Below are 17,795 nucleotides of genomic sequence, written 5' to 3'. Positions count from 1 at the left end.
ATATATACATACATACATACAGGCACCGACACACATACAGCTGAGCAGAACTGAACTGGAGCTCTCTAAAGGTTGAGGTGTTTTCCATGCTCAGCATACCAAGCAAAGTGTACCACCCCTGTGCCTGCACTCTGTTTCAAAGCTTCACCATCACTCAGGCTTCAAACTCTGATGTCAGCAAGTTTTGTCTATAACCTGCTGACACGAGAGGCATACCAAGACTTGCCGGTATATAACCTGGCTCAACTGAGGAGGCACAGATAACACGATGAAATGATGTCAAAGAAGCGTAACTAATTATCATGAAACACAAGGAGATGCTAACTGATTGATTGAGGATTTTAATTGAAGAGGCTCTGAGGAATCGTCAGCTCTCTGTGATGAAAGACTGGAAGTGTTGGCATATGATTTGGAGCAGAAAATACTGTACACTGTTCAACAAAAGAAGAACAAAAAGAACTTTACCCTGCAAAAGCTGTCAGCATGTAGCTTAATCTTCTACACAAAAAGACTATATACTGTATAGTCACAAGCACATGCACAGAAACAGTTTTATTTCTGTTACAGCCCATTGAAAATCTATGCACGTGTCAATTATCTGCTTAAGAAATCTGCAAAAACTCCCTACACAAAGACTCACAATCATGTAATGAATACATTTGTAAATAGCAAGTGGACAATTCACAGCATAATGCTCAATTTAAAATATAAACTATTTCCAAGCCAAAGTGTCAGTGATGTAAAAAAGAGAAGTCTCCCAGTAGAGTAGACACGTTCTTCTGAAACATTCAGTTTCAAGTAACTTCACTTTTAAAATTGCCCAAACGATAACCTGTTATTGCCTCTCCAGTCACTGTCTGTCAAGTTTAATTTTGAGGCTCATAGCTTTCTCACAACACAAAAACACTCCTCTGTGATTTTCCTGTAGAATTATTGCAATTATGTGGATGCTCACAGCTGGGAATGGGTAAAAGCTCCACCCCCCCACCCCCCACCCACCAAATAATTTTCCCTATCCCATATAATTGTAGTGATTATAAGAATATTAGAAAGATGCTTTAAAACCTAGCATAGCATCTATTTCCCTTCAAGGATTTACCTTGAGAAAGCATTTCCATTTAGGCTTTAATTCACCAAGGCACTAAATCACTTTAGTGCTAATTGAAATATATTAGAAATAGAAATGCCCAATTTTTAGAAAGCACAATGGATTGATTCGCCTGACAAATGATGACCATAAATGTAATCCATTTTGAATTGGTTTACAGTGTGCAAATCAGGCTTTTATTCTGTGTTAGCGTCACTACATAGTTACAAAATAGAGCGATAAATCATGGCATGTAACTAAAAAGCTCTGGCAGCATCCAAGAATATGTTACATTATCTACAGTAGGAAGCAAGAAAAAAAACCCTCAGACCTAAGTTTGCATTTTTCTTTAAAAGCCATGAGTGCACTTTAACACATATGTCCGACTGGCTAACCAAGGCTAAACTGTTAATCTACAAAAACCATTTGATTTATCTCATGAGTTGTGGCCTTCAACATTGACTGGATATGTTTTACTTGACACAACAAACTAAAAGGTGCACATATCTGAGATAATTTCTTGTCATTGGGTGACGAATGAGTACCACTTTTCAGACAAGTGTTTATTACAAGCCTTGATATTAAAATTGACTACAGGGTTGTTTTGGATAACACTTACTTATATAAATAGCTTTGCAACTTTGTAAATTTCCATCTAAAAGAGATTATGCTGCTTTCAGCAACAAGCTGAATGACAATTTAAAACAAGTCATGACAGACTGAGTTTCAATTGAATACCGTGGAGGAGGTTAACTGGAGGTCTAAAAGTAGGCAGCTGTTATGAAAGTCTTCTTAGCCATTGCTTTGGCATGTCACCTTGTCGGCTGATTTCCATCTGTACTAAAGCACATCTATTACAAATGGATGCCAGAATAATGAATCTGATGAATACTTTAGTATAGCCAGCTTCCCTTGGGCAATAGGAGATAGACTTATATGAGCAACATGCCTGCTTTCTACTGTTAAAAAGGAAAGGTCAGATTTTTTGACATAAGGCAGTATGGGTTTTTCACCAGTAGTATTATGTGTGCATGGATAGCTCCAGCTGGAAGCCCCTCCCCAACAACGACCACACCTTGACGCCTTTTGTTTTGCATCATGATAGTGTCTATTCACAAGCCAAAAATTGAGGTCAAATGATGTGCCTAACACTTAGTTGATCCTGAGATGTGGAGACCATGATGAGCATAAGGACCGTGAAAGAGAGCAACATTGTGCTGACAGCAACACTGATCGCATTAAACATGTGGTTCAGCAAACAGGGGAGAGGATTTTGGCGTTTAATTAATAGTGACAGACTCAGGTGTGCCCCCAGATGTGTCAGGTAAACCAGGTTTTCCCCCAAATGAGTGCATGAAACTGCAGATATCTGGCAGATAATTGATGTATTCAGAGCCCTCTATATCTGCTACATCTCCAACCAAGCTGTTGAAGATGAAGTAGCCTTGCATATACTTTTTAACAGAACTGGCTGCGGCCTAATTAAAAAAGTGCTGAAATGCAGAAAGTGTAGAGGGTGCTTCTCAGCTATGGTTATTGTCTCCGTTATGGAGATAGTCAACAATTCCTCCTTTAAATTGCATCCTTTGGAGTTTGATATTCCTCTACTCTGTCTGACCAGTATCTGTGCTGGGGTGGGGCCACCAAGCCATTTAAACTCGATGTTGTCTCTGGCACAAGTGCTTATAGTAAATGTCAAGACCTTTCAGAGCCATAATAATGACACAGTTGAGGGAAATGATACATGGCACCATTTTTGTCCTGAATAAGGCTAGAAACACAGCTCCAGTACAATCATGTCCAGCCAGAAAAGATTTTCATCAACTGGTCTGTTGACATGAGGCAATGATTTTAGATTTATATGAATACCAGACTTTCAAAGTAGTGACAGGTCAATTTTGCACCATTACAGAGACTAAGGCCTGTGGTGCAGACCTTATTTTGTGGCTGAGGGCCAACTGTCAAACTAAATAACAAAAATAAGCTAGGATCGTTGTCTTATTCTTGCTGTGTACAGCCTTGCTCCTATTTATTCGCATTGTTCCTATTTTCTGCCTTCGTAGAATGTAAAATGACAGTGTTCCTTTAGTCTATTTCTCACCATATGATACATATTTCACTGGGAAAACAGGAATACAGTGGTTGATGGACAAAGCACAGAGCACCAAGATAAAAATATAAAAGATACTTTAAGAATAGCACTGCAAATAGTAACTGTATGGTGGAAGCCTATGTTTAGCTGACACTAGCTCTTTGCTGTTGATTACAGCTGCTTATCCATGTGGAAGAGGCTGCCACTGATACCGTGTGTTTCCTGACAGCATAGGGAACTGTCTTTTCATCTTGCTGTTCCCCCTAAATTCATGACCGGATGAGTCATTTACTGGGAAGAGTCAAGGTTTATTCAACTGAATCCAAATGACATGAAACCTGTAACAAGATGGGAAAGAAAAGGGGTGTATAGCTCCTCTGAACAATGTGCTCCCCATGGAAGCTTGCTGATTTTCGGTATGTAAAAACAAAATGCAGCATATGTGCATAACATTAACGTACCATGTAAGATGCTTTGATGCAGCAGCAAACTAATTTCAAATACAAGGGCTCTTTTGTTAGGGGATGAAAATGGCAGAGCTTTTAGGTAATCAAACAAGATTAAAAGGATGATGATACACATGTGCGCCATTCCTCATTTTCAAGAAGCTCAAATCATTTAATTGATGTGGACCCACTGTCCAACATGAATCAGGGCAGCAGTAATGCAGCGCTAAGAACTGAAGAGGTGGGGGAAATGAATATATGACAACAGGCGCACCTCTCGGGATCTACTCCATAATCCAAAGGCAGTGACTAATTGCGTGCTTCTGGGTTTGTCAGTATTTGAGAATGCTCACATTTTTTAGCCATCAATCAGCTTTGGGGCACAGCAAAATTGGCCTCTAATAGTCAGGGGTCTTGACAACAGAGAAATTCAACAAACAGGCACTGTTTTCTGCACTGACTTCCTAAAAGAAATGGTTCATGCTTTGATGCCTGGCTCTCAAGACCAATGAAAAAAAACAGAGAGGAAGAAAAAAGACAGAGTGGGCCTTTGTCATCACTTTGGTGATGACAGTGTTTTGCAATTAGATGCAAACCAGAGAAACAAGAAGAGCAGTTGAAGAGGTTTACAATCTCTATTAGGTCAACAGGTGCAAGCATAGCAAAGTGATAACTTGACACTGGCAGCATTCACATGAGTGAAAAAAAGCCAGTGAATGGTTACAGCGAGTGCCGAAAAAACCCATTAAATGAATATAAGAGACAGGCAATGAAAGCATCTTGAATATGTTTTCCCTATCCATTTCCTAGATTTCTAGATGGCATTTACTAAGGCGATGACCCGCTTATGGAGAGTGTTGCCATATTCATTGGGTGGGAGGCAACTTGTTTATTGAGCTGATTTATAGCACAGAGATAATCTGTGGTCCAATAAACCATCAGGATTCAGGCAAAGCTTCTGCCACTGATCAGAGCCAACCGAGATTGACATCAGGGAATTAAATGCCCTCTCTAAAGAGACAGTCAAAGGTGTGAGTCTATTTGATGGGACGGCCCTTGGGCATGGACGGAATGTGGTAAAAAAAAAAAAAAAAAAGTGAGTACCCCTCTTCTGTTGCCAAGGTAATTCTGTGATGAGCACTGACACAACCTCATAATAAGACACCCATCTCAATACAGCCACTCACGATGACCTTATGTCACAGAAATAATTCAGCTCTTCGACAATCAAGTATGAGACAACAGTGACTAAAGGCCAAGCTGAGTGGAACTTTAGACAGTTAGCTTCTCTGTATTCAGGTCCACACCCAGCATCTCTTAGCGTCAGCATCCTCAGAATTCATATTGAAATGGGGAAGGCCTGCCCCCCTCAGCCTTTCCTCAGCCATCAAAGCGGATATTTGATATCAGTACAACAAGATAATATCAGAGCCCTCAAAAGATTACACATCTTTTTTTCTATTTCTGTGTACATGTGTTTTGAATTTTATGAAATACTGAAATAGACCACACAGACTTGTGTAATTGTCTAAAAGATTTTAGTCCATCTAAAACTTATACAGTAATCATCTTTTGAAAAGAACTACATTGTTTAAACTATAGGCAATTTTGGCAGTAGGACTATTTTGATGATATTTTTGATTATATGCTGAAATAAATAATATAATGTTGCTGTTACAAGCTCCTGAGTGCGCTGGTCCATACTACGCCCATGCCAATTAATGTAGTCCCTTAATGGGCAGCTACCTGTGCAGCTGGCATCGTAGCCTACGTGATGGAGGGAGGATGGGGGAGGATGGGGAGATTGCCATAACTCGACGGCTGATCAACAGCGACCACACATACACTCTTCAGCCTCGTTTTGAAACTGCGACATCACATTGTGCATTCAGCAAAACAGATGAACAGCACTCCAAATAGCACATTGGGCTCTGATTTTTTTTAGGCTATTAAACTCCTTGTTAAGCACTCGTGGCGTTTGCAACAGTGGGAATCAACGGACATAACGAAATCAAATTACATAAGCGACAGACTGTGGTGGGCTTATTTGGTAATTCAGGCGATACCGTCCCATTTACGAGCAGCTATGAAATCAAATACACCCAAAAATAACACATTATGTCTATTGGCTGATGTACGCATAGGGAAAGTATCTCAAAAAACTTTGCCGTTATCAGTCGAGCTACACTTGTCGCAAGAGCAGCGTCCTGTGTAGCGACCGCTGCACTGACCGCCCCCCTCCCCTCTTCAGCCCGCTGTCAGGCGAAAACAAGGACGGGATGGAGGGAAAATGACCTATTGTGTTTAGCGCTGGGCGCTAAATGACAACCCCGACTGATTCAAAAGTAGCTAACAGACATCTTTAAAACAATGAACTGGTGTTAAAGAGTGTGTGCGGTCGAGTCTTCAGCTTCGGAGAACTCCGACAGAGTGAGAGTGTGGAGCGGGAGAAAGTGAAGTTGTGTTAGCTTGTTTTACCTCAGTAGAGCCGTGTCGCCTTGTCTGCTGACCACACTTTCAACCGAGGAATAGTCCACAGTTTGTCCAGCGGGCAAACAGGACGGCAGAAAGCAGCACAGGCTGAGAATTATCGCAGTAAGCCACTGACCAGAGACACAAGCATCCTGCACCGCAATCATTATGTCCATCACAGCTGTGTTTTGTTGTCGCCTTTTCCCAAGTCTTCTTGATGCTAAAAACAGGGGGGTTAGCTTAAAAAATGAAAACCTTGACGCGAACGACGCTTTATTTCCACACTTTTCCTCCTCGGAGCCCCGTAAAGAAATGGTCCGCCGTATAGTTTCCCAGGTTTGTTTTGCTGGATGTAGAGCCCACTACTGTGCGGGGAAGTGTACTCTCCAGTGGCTTGCACACCATCTAGTGAGGAAATGCGATGTAAAATGGGAGCAGACCTAGAAGCAGACAACCCCCAGGCTCTGATCCTGTTGCCATGCGGCCGTTTCCCGGGCAACCCGTTCCCAGTGGCTCGTGATGGAGCAGTAAAACCGGTAGGTATTGATACAACCCAGGAGCAATTAAAGATATCGACTGGAGAACCACCCCCTATTTATTTCCCATAAGGAAATGAGCAGTCTGAGCATGTGGTGAAAATGGAGCTCACTGATGGTGACGCAGGTTTATCCCACAGGAAAACTCTGAAAAAGATTTTAGTCTGATACTATAAAGATATCGCAGACAACTAAAATATCAAGGAGCATCATTATTAATCATCATTTATGCGTGTAAAAATGTAATAGTTTTTTAAGAAAAAAAAGAAAAATCCACAAAATACAATTGAGACATTATCATCAAGTCCCTTTTGGGGAATATTAAGGATACTTTATATTATTTCATTAAGGGAGGCAAACTGCAACAACTATGTGGGAGCTTTCACACAGACACACAAGCAGAGACACACAGGGACACAGGGGGCTTACAAAGTTTGTTTTAGAGCTGTAGCCCCCAGTATTATGCTGCTCTAAGCCCTTTGACTTAGCCTACATAAGACTGTACAGCCGTAGCCATGGAAATGACATACATTTCTCTGAGGTGACATGTTGGCATGGTGCCACTGCATTATTGCAAATGACAGATTATGAATATAACATTAGCAAAACTTCCTGGTGGATATTCACTAAAATAGCATTAAAAAAAAAACCTTAAACCAAGCAGTCAGCTTTTGTCAGTATTTCAGAAAACATGCACTTACATTTTACTTAACATTTTACAAAATAATTCCAGTAAGATAAAGTGGTGATAAGTATTCAACCTATTCTGTATATATATATATATATATATATATTTTTTTTTTTTTGTGTGTGTCTGTGTTTTTATTTGTTGTTTTATTGCTGATGTTATTTTAAAGTTTTGAGTTTATTTCCTATATATAAAGTATCTGATTCTATTCTTCTGAATCCTATATAACACTTTCTGTTGCCGAATTGTTATACTTTTTTTTATTAATTTCCCCATGGGGATCAATACAGTCTCATGATATCTTATCTTAAAATCTTATCTCACAGACCACAGAGCCAAGATTGCAGTCTGTGATGTTATCAAGATGCACTGTCTGGAGCTGCTCGATTGAAATTAAATGGGGTGAGTGACTGAACCTCAAAAAGGTTTGCTTCAGTTTTTACACTGGAATAAGCTTTATACTATTTCCTGGCCTTTTGTTTAGAATCAGGAAGGGAGCCTTGATGTTCCATAAAGTCATTCTAGGTTCTGTGAGAGTTCCCTTTTCATCTTTGGTTATTATCTACCTGAGGAGATAAGTTGTTTATCAGAGTGGTTTGAGAGAGAAGGAGTTGGGACACATTTCTATTTGGAGGACTAGCTGTGACAGAGAGCCAGGAAACTGGTTTCCAGAGGTTACAAGGGACATTTCACCGTGTTGGAAATGAGTCAACAACCAATGTTCCATGACAAGCAGCATTAAAAGAGGGGGAGTGAAAAGTTCATCTTGTCACAAACACAATTCTAATTTGCATAACTGAAGCTCCCTCTACTGTTAATAGCTTTGATAATACCATCAATACAAATTTTTATACTGTGGTTTTGTGACAGAGGTGTTTTGGGCAGAGTAAGTAAGTAAGATATTTTCCATCCTTCTCTTGTCAGTCACAACGATGATTTTTTATTTTTTATTTTCTTGGAGCCCTTCAAATTACCTCAGAAAATGTACCTTCCCATGCATGAAAGCTATAATTACAATGACTCCATTTAGTGTTAGTGCACTGTGCAGAGGGGGGAGAACAGTGGCAGCCTCTAATATTCAACTCATAATAACCCCAGGAATTATGAACAAGATGAAAGAGATCAGGCTTTGGACTATCACAACGTCTGAGCTGTTTTGAGTAATGGATACCTCAGACATTTCTTCAGTTTTCATAATCAGCTGTCTTTTTGAAACCAGAGTGAAATCAATGCATGGGGAGTGAATGAAGCGACACATTTACCATTTTTCCCAGGACGACATGTTTCCCTAAATATATATTCCTCACAGTGATATCAGCATGTTTATAAGGGAAGCAAGAAGAATCGACTTGTTTGTGTGTCTGTTTGGGAGGTTATGGAGACTGGCCACAGTATTAAAACTGTGGTTATTGTCTTAATTGTATGCTAACAATGTGGCAAAAACCACTGAAGCATAAGCTGCCTTATTTTTCACTGTTCTAAGTGAACGATGAGCCTGAACCAAAAAAGCCTCAGCAAAGAAACCTTTATTGCTTTTTTGCCGTCTTATTGCATGTTGTCACAATATTTTCTGCAGGTATATTTGCCTTTACACACAATACCAACCTCAGTTTATGGGCCTAATTTAACATGAGTGATACAGCATATTGAAAGCTATTGTTTTCCTGAAGTAGCTCAAGTAGTGCATGGTCATTTTTCTGTAATAGTGATTTGGTTGGCTATTATGTTAATGGTTGACATCCAGCAGGGAAGTGTGCCAATCGATCACAACAAACATCGAAACACAAATGCAGAGAGGTTCTATTAAATGCTTCCCTGCAGCCTGGGTTTATAGGAAATAAGAATGATGCATGAGGGGAAATGTAAGGATAATTGATCTCACATTCAAAGGATCCATGTTTTAATCCCAAATTTATTCTACAAAGGCTCTATTTTAATCAATTAAATAATTATAATTCTTGATGTAGAACAGCCCCTTCATCTCCAGTTTTAAAATTTAAATTGTCTCATTTTTTTTACATAGTAAATTGGCAGCACTGGCTTGTAAATTCACTAACCATATGAATTATTCATTCACATTTTGTTTGACATCCTCCGGTTTAAGACAGAAAATAAGCATTTTTAGGTGGACAACTTCTGCACTTCAAGACCTCAACCAAACACATAAAACTAGTAATATCAACGTGTCTTCACAAAAGTGAAACAGAGGGCACTGAAACTCTTCCACAGCATCTTATCAACAACTACCGTTGGTCACGAGGCTGCGGTGCAGTGAGTCTCTTCCTGCACTGATGCCTCTGAAAGTAGAGACAAAAGGCTCCAGTGGGGCCACGTTAATTTAAAAGAGAAATTAAAATCGGAAGACACTGCCATACATGAAACAGAAATTAATTATGTTTTACTGACATTTCCGTAAAGGAGAGTCAAGTGTGTCAAAGTGTAAAGATTCACCTGCAACACCAAGATGGTTTGATAAACTTTTGACAGTATGGTGCATAAGGGGTTTGAAGCTTTATGAAAACTGTTGACGTTAACAGAAGGGAAGAGAATTACAGTAAAACATCGACCTGATGTGTCCACCTGCTAAGTCAAACCAACACCGTCTCAACTATGACATCCGCCTTTCAAAAAAAACTGACCTGACTTTCTAGGAAATACAAAACAAGGAAACGTGAATGACCTTGCTTTTGCCCTCAGTTTTTCAAATAAGAAATTCCATTATGGTATAGTTCAACAACTGCCACTTGTCTGTGCAGAGAGTAATGTATTACATTTCTCAAACAGTACCTTACTGTCAAAGTCCAAATGCACATTTATAACTTATATATAGTGGACAAAACACATTTGAACGAACTATGGAGTTTGATATATGTAGCCCTCAAGCAGTGATTTATTTTGAGTCTTTCCTTTCTTTGCTTTTTGTGCACCGCCCATGTGGGACAAAACCTACACCACTCATGAGTCATAACTTATTGGTACTCTTAGACAGTGCCTACCGCTTTTCATATATGGTGAATAGTTCATAAAGCTCCCCTTGAATCATTAAATGTAGCAAGAGACAGATCTTTAACCCCCAAGAGTGCAAAGCGTTTGTGATGAACTTTCTCCAGGCTGTGCACCAACGCCAGACAAGTGAATTCAAAAGAGTGAAAAGTTCATCTTGTCACAAACATATTAAGAATGGGCAACACTAAAACGTTACTGACATCTTTATAGGACATACTGTAGTTTCTTGTTAATTTTTATCACTTAAATGTGGAGCAGCTGTCTGGAACAGTTGAGTGGCCAGTTGGCAGGATGCAGAGTGGTCCGTGGTGTACCAAGCACGCTTCAGGCTACGTAATAATGAGACTCTGGGAACCAACAGTGGATACAGCCACACATAAAGCCTTCTTAACACTGAGCTGATAATTTACTGATATATAAGATGTGTTATTTCTAAGAATACAATACAAAAATTTGGATTTGCACTTGTAACTTCACTTGACTTAAATAAACAAGAATGACTTTATAGTACACAGATGTGAGGCTGACAGACTTGCAGTGTGCTGTAGTGAACAGTGGGTTTATCAGAGCGTCTTTTGCAGCTGTCTGCTACAGCTGAAAAAAAAAAACAAACGATCCACAATAGAGAGCTGAGGGGTGCTGCAAAATTGGTTGGTAATTCTGTGAGGGTTTGTCACTACAAACGACCTATTTCACATTACATATAATTATTTGATCCATTGTTATTATGACAAATAATGATTAGTGGAACTGGGCTTATGACTCTGACGTGATCACTGGCAGGCGGAGTTCGTACAAGGCATTTTTTGTAATAAAAATCTATTTGTCAGTACAATTTTATAACCTTTACGTTCTTGATAGATGCATGTATTCCCTATAACTAAATGTATTTATTGTAATGAGCAACGTTATTTATTTGCATAGCAGTGTAAATCATCTAAGAACCTCTCTGTGTGGGGAAGAAAGTGTAACACTGACTTCCCACTCCCTAGGTTTTCTTTTTTATGTTCCGCTCAAACACCAGCCACAGGCAAAGCAGCAGCTCCTGTTTGTTTTCTTTGATTGTGCGAGCTAGCATGGCAAAGCCCCCCTCTCTGTATCTACCAAAAAAGTTTCTGTTACATCTGTAAATGTTGAGCGTCTGTGATTAAACGCTTTGAACCGCAGTTTCTTCGAAGAAACCTTTTTAACGACATGTCATAATAAGTTGCAATATTTATTGTGTTTAAAACAATGTTTACTTTTAATAAACTGACCTGGCTTGCCAGAGGATTTTCAGTGGGCTGAACCACAACTTAAATGCTTGTAAAGAAAGATTTAGCATAGTGCCAAGACTGCAGGTCATTTCATTATCAAGCCTGAACTGCAAACGGCATAGTAATATTGTTTATGTTATGATATATCTCCTTTATACTTGACCCTTCTCTTGGATTTCTGCCCCAGTTATCTACCTCCCTCCTTCCATCATGAAAATGTGATACATACTGTGTGCCTTTCACTTTGAGCTCTGCCAGAGACCTGTGTGCGCTGTCACAAATCTTCAGTCGCTGATACAAGGTCGATTCAAAATCATAAATTACTTAAAGCAACTCTTAAGGGGCTGCAATGTAGCGAACCTGGTCTGCTGGTTTGATTCATTTCCTTGAAAAAACAAAATCTTTCAGTCATCTATCACACTGCTTTGAGCAGAATGACTGGATTGGAAAAAGGTACTCGTACAGAGAGAAGTTTTAGCTGAGCTATCACCTAGAAAGTACTCTTTAGTTAGTGGTTTTGCCATTGTTGCCATAGTACAATATCACTGAACTGATGCTGACGAACTTCGGAGAGCACTTTTCAGACAAGAAATGTGTTTTGTGATTGTTTTATAAAAGCTATAACAGCTTAGAGGATAATCTACTGTTATTATACTGCCAGTGCTGCCAGGGTACTCAGACCTCCTTTGTTTGGTGCCTTTTGTGTTACTATTTTAATCATAATCACAAGGAAAAAGGCCCTTTCGGGTACTATCACTGTATTAAGCATCTAATTTGGAAGCATGCTGCATGTAATGAATAATGTTAATTTTTTCAGTTATTACTAGATTCAGAGATAAAAAGTCCATGTTAGTTTAAGTCATATTTAGTCAGCCTTGTCCTTTTTTTTTTTATTTAAGTCGACCTGACATTTTACTCTCGTCATAGTCAAATAAAACCATAAACATTTCAGTCTCTTTTTTGTCATTAGAAGATTAGTTGACGAAAATGTAGTCAATGCTTTAGTCTAGTTTAAGTCATGACAACGGTTGAGCGTTGAAGTCAAACCTCAGCAAACTGCTGTCACATAACATTTCATCCAACTGGTTTTAGGCTGAAAGAAAATTTAAATGAAAATAAGCCACAAGATGACAGGTTGTGTGATTAACAATACAGCTTTATGGAGAGGGTGTCACCATGGAATACTGACACTCAAGTTAGATCTTGAGTGTCAGCACTGAACAATATTCAGCCAGATTCCGTATTTGACCACAAAAAACAGCAGGGACTTCAGCAAAAATGAGCATAATAATAATAATAATAAAAATTCCAAACTGTATCTTTGTAATGCATCTTTCGGATGCATTGTTCCTTCAAGTTGCAGCTAAGAAAGGCGCAGCATACGTACAATGGTGATCTGTGGCAAGAGCTGTACACTGACGCTGATTTGTTTTTCACTCACCAGGTTATAATCCTCATTTTCCATCATCACTTCTATTTCAAACACATTCCTGACCTTGTCTGTGACCAAAACAGCAGCGTAACATCACAATCATCTTCATTGTTGCTGTCGTCTGCAGCAGAGGTTTCTTTTGATGCAAGCGTGCTAGGCCTGGAGGCTGTATTAATATTGCACTATAGCAACCCAAGCAGCAGTTGATTCTTTTATGGAAAAAGTGTGAATCAAAACACTTTGCCTCCCTTCATTGCTACCTGAATAGCTCTGCTTTAATTTTTTGACTTATCTCGAACTGCTTGGCACAGTGAAGAATGTGAGCCTTAAGTCAGATCACCTGTGGAATACACCACAATCCTTTCACAGAGACTGAAATTGTTCTCTCATTCTAACAAGAGGAAGGCAGTCTTTCAAAGTAAACCTTTTAAAGGATGGCTGTCCCTAAAAAAAAAAAAAAAACCTTTTGTTTAATTTTGGCTCAGAATTTCTTCGGGTTTCTTTCAAAATAAATGTAGGCGTCATCAAATTACTATAGAAATTCACTGTGAAGAAACTTAGGTGCAAATAACACAGGTATGTAAATGCTCATATCATTATAACTATTTCCCCACATTTTAACCTGAAAATGCCATAAATCCATAAATTAAAAACAAAGCTGCTCTGTTATCGTGTTCTCTTCAAATATTATAAGAACATGTCTTCAGTTTATGTGTTTTAAATGACATCTTGTGCAATAAAATAGCTTAAATGTCACCAACAAATTTAATTTGTTGGAAATGAATCTTAACATCTTAGAAAGATGTGACCTTTTAAGGTATTCCAAACAACAACTAGGTCATTAAAGATAATCACTTCATGTTGAGCCCTTTTTTAAGGGGGTATCTAGTTTAAGGTGGAATCACTGAACAGCTATGTCTTGAGCTCTTGAATATCATTATTACATAGATTACAATGAAAAGGACCAAATCTATACTTTCAAAAACTGTCAGAACAGAAACAATTTCAGTTGTAGTAATAATGTCAATGGAAGTCTTCTTTTATCTGTGATTATTCCAATGAAAAATGACAGTAATGAGAGGAGCTAAGTTTAAATACAGCATGTGCAGTGAGTGAAATGAGGGAGAGAAAATATCCTCACCAAAAGGTGATTTTTCTCATTCAATACCAGACAGGAAAAGATAACTCTTGCATAATAGAGCTCAGGGTGAATCTGGTAATGTAGCATTTATGGTACAGAAATTCTTCTTCTTTTTTTTTTTTAAATCAGTGTCATTTTATGATCGAATGAAATGATGATCAAAACCCTAAATTTTGCAGTAGCTTGAACTAGATCTAATCCTTGATACCTGTGACATGCAAATGTACACTTCATCAAAAGAAGTGCCCCTTGACTGGTTTCACAATTCACTCAGGCTTTTGGCTTCAGTCTCACCCTTTTGAATGTGGACCTGGAAAAACGCATTGGTTACAGTGAGAAAGCGTTGAGCGGCTGTTCTTTTTGGTACAAAAGCATGACCTTCACACCAGAAGATAGGAAGTTAATTTTACATCTCATTGAGAGTTCAGTTTTAGAGCTGTGCGGCTCCCCTGCAGACAGCTGTCATGGAAAACTGGGATCTTCATAGCAGGGTTTAATCTGTCTGACCTTCTGGCACAGAGAAATAGATTACCTACCACACCCCCAGAGCCTCCACTCTAACTACCTGCATTGCTTTATGCATACCAAAAAGGACATCTGACTCGCTGCTCATTAGTAGCTTTATGTACGTCATTAGATGTTTTTTGTATTTTATCAATACAAGAAACAATGAGGTCCATCTGTGTTCTTCAAAAACAAGTCCATTTGATTATTGGATGAGCCTGTGTGCATCTTAACAATTGCCAATCATATCGAAATAAGCAGAGGAACTCCTTTCTGTGTTTATCTGAAAAGGGGATGTGACTGCAGACGGTGCAAAGTTGTTTACTATGTGGGTTCATCTCCTGCTTTTTCACATATCTCATCAACAGAAAAATCCAGTGGACATTATGAATCAAATATCCAAATACAGGCACAATATAATATTTTGGGGATTTTGTGGATTGCTTAAAAACAGCTTCTACAAAAGATAAATAACAAAATATGCTGTCTAATGTGATTTTAAAAAGTCTATAATTGAATTAAAAAAAGCTATCACCTAATGGCAAAGGACTATCAGCTTCCTGCTCATTAACACAGTGAATGTTTAGGGGAATAAGGAAAGAACAAATGGTGTGAATAAATAGCACAGAAAACAACACCTAATGCTTCAACGTCAGGAGATCCCCGGATGTGTCATATTTTACCTTGAATTGGCTAGATTGGAAGATTCAGCAAGAAATAATGAGAAGTGATATGCCAGAGCTTTGCCGGAGATGAAAAGCCTGAGGGTATCATGAATGCTCTAAAAAGTGCAGCGCAGTCTCCAGATTGGATGAGCCTTATATTCACGGCAAGCATATAAAATCCAATTTATTTGACTGCCACCAGCCCCCATGTGTGCTTTATTGGAAGGCTGACCCTGACTTGACCAAAGACAAACAAAGCTACACTATATTGTTCACCCGTTGCATCTGAATACGAAGGGGAATGAAACAAGCCATTACAGTTTTATTCCTCCTATGCAGCAAAACTTGTCTTTTTATACCCCCTGTGTTTACCCTTTACTTGAGGGTGATATAATTCCTCAGGCTATTTTGCAGCAAAACTCAGTGAGAGATAGAACAGGGACACTGAAATACAACAACATGAATAACTTTCCCAACTGGAGAGATCCAAGCGATTTTGTTACCAGCTTTGCTCTGTGGTCACAAATGTAGTTTTCACGTTGTTTTGACTCCGGCAAAAAGCTTGAGTTCCTCTTTCATTTCCCCACGGTTGACAACCCCAGCAACCCTCAGCGGGATGGTGAGGATAGAGGTGAACGTGTCAGTGTGAAATGAAATGCTCTCTATCTCCTGAGGGAGGTCCCTGCTCTATGTGGCCCGCCACTCAAGGAGAAATAACATTGCAGTGTTCGCAGATTTGTGAGGCAACTTGTGTGAAAACATGGACATTTGACTGTGAAGTAAAATCATGTCAGCGCACTCCGAAAAGATGTTGGTGTAAACCTGTTCAAGTGTAGTTAGCTAATCGTTCCATCTGCCTTTGTGTGTGATTATACAACAGATTCGATCTCTAATCCCCGATCATTGATAGTAGATGAGGCCCAATCCATGAGGAATGTGACTGAGGCATCCTGTGAACATATTTGGTGGGTACAATGCTTGCACCCTCCAAATATGTTTTGGCAGAGATCCAGGAACCCAACAACACAAAATATGACCAAATAGACCCCCTCGCTTTAGAACATTCTCGTCCTAAGAGTTTCCTAAGAATTGATGGCCACACTACAGTAAAGAAGACCTCTTAGGCTTTTCTGAGTTTCCCCTTTTCCTATAGTATTTATATAGCTTTTTGTACATGTAAATGGTCTACAAGGTTCAGAGTACTCGCCAAAGGGAGTGCCTCTATCAGAGGTAAAACCCCCTTTTCTCATTTGCATGTAACGCCTCGTTGGGGGTCCAGGGCTGCACTCAAAGAGTCTTTTTTGCTTGGGATGATTCCGAACTGAGTGAAATGACCTGGAAGCATCTAAGCGGCAGACATAAGAGAGATTAAGGAAAGGAAGGAAAGGAGCTTCAATGCTTCCTATGTTATCTCCTTTAGCATAGAAAACACTGGACCTTCCACAATCCCCTGCTGTAGCAACATTTTCGGTGGCGCATCGTTGTAGTTTCACCACATCAGAGCCTTGTAAATGTAGAGACAACAGAGCGTCTATTTTATGTTTGTGACAATTCCAAAAACTTACGGAAATCCTTACATGATTGGCTGAGATCCAAATCCATAAATATAGATTTCTTCTCTTTCAAATCCAGTTAAGAGTCATCATGAGGAACAAGCATATTGAATGTCAAGTTAACAATATCATCATCATAATAAAATACTATATATACATTAATTTCATTTCATTAATTTCCCTCCCATTGTGTAATGCTCTAAAAATTAACTGGATTTTCTCTACTTAACAAATGTATAAAATTCAAAGTGTTATTGAGAGATCCCTAGCGACAGTAGTTACATACTGTGTGTTGAAGCATGTCAACCTATTTTAGACATCAAGAATAAAACGATGGATACTAAAAATGGCCATAATAACATGCACACACTTGAACTTGAGCGCAGTTAAACACATCATTTAATTCACCTTTAATCTATATTGTTGGTTTTCAGAAGGTTAAAAAAAGACAACTCACTCCTAACTCTTTAAATTGGGAGTATTGCTCTAACTAAACCCTGATACACACTTCAGCATGTGGAGGAATCTGAAGCTGCTATGCATACTTACATTTGCTAAGCTATGATTGGATAATTGCTGTCTGAGGAAGGGATTTAGTGAACAATTCAGTTTTTCAGGGACGCCCACTCAGTTAAAACTGAATGTGCTCTTTCTTGTTTGGGATGAAAGCATCCAAATGACCAAAGTCTGAGTCATTCCCGAATTTGTAATGATATAAAGAACTACCAAGTGGTGATGGTTATGATATTTTGCAAGTACTAATTACATAATCTCACCCTGCATTTAGGCCATCACTATTCACATTCACAACTTTCACAGCGGAGGCACCCATTTTCCATTTCACACATATCTTTTAAAGAGACCATTTCAAAAGTCATGCCTGTGCATTTTTCATTATTACCTGAAATTAACCTTTT

General features: G+C 39.0%; 1 protein-coding gene across 3 annotated transcripts in view; it reads right to left on the bottom strand.

Moving 5' to 3' along the window:
* negr1 (neuronal growth regulator 1) overlaps positions 1-6,673 on the bottom strand; it is a 131,969-nt gene extending 125,296 nt beyond the window's left edge. For 2 of the 3 annotated variants that reach the window (XM_022739288.1, XM_022739297.1), the window contains exon 1: positions 6,104-6,672. In XM_022739288.1, coding sequence (XP_022595009.1) covers positions 6,104-6,273 — 170 coding nt within the window. In that variant the 5' untranslated portion in view covers positions 6,274-6,672. Of the gene's footprint in view, positions 1-6,103 lie in introns of all 3 variants that reach the window. The other variant, XM_022739306.1, reaches the window with a different exon arrangement.
* Between the last annotated feature and the right edge of the window lie 11,122 nt (positions 6,674-17,795).

Source organism: Seriola dumerili, unplaced genomic scaffold, assembly GCF_002260705.1.
Source record: "Seriola dumerili isolate Sdu_G_001 unplaced genomic scaffold, Sdu_1.0 BDQW01000002.1, whole genome shotgun sequence".
NCBI classification, from domain to species: Eukaryota; Metazoa; Chordata; class Actinopteri; order Carangiformes; family Carangidae; genus Seriola; species Seriola dumerili.
The sequence above is the reverse complement of the archived record's forward strand: the minus strand, read 5'-3'. Positions and strand labels throughout refer to the sequence as shown.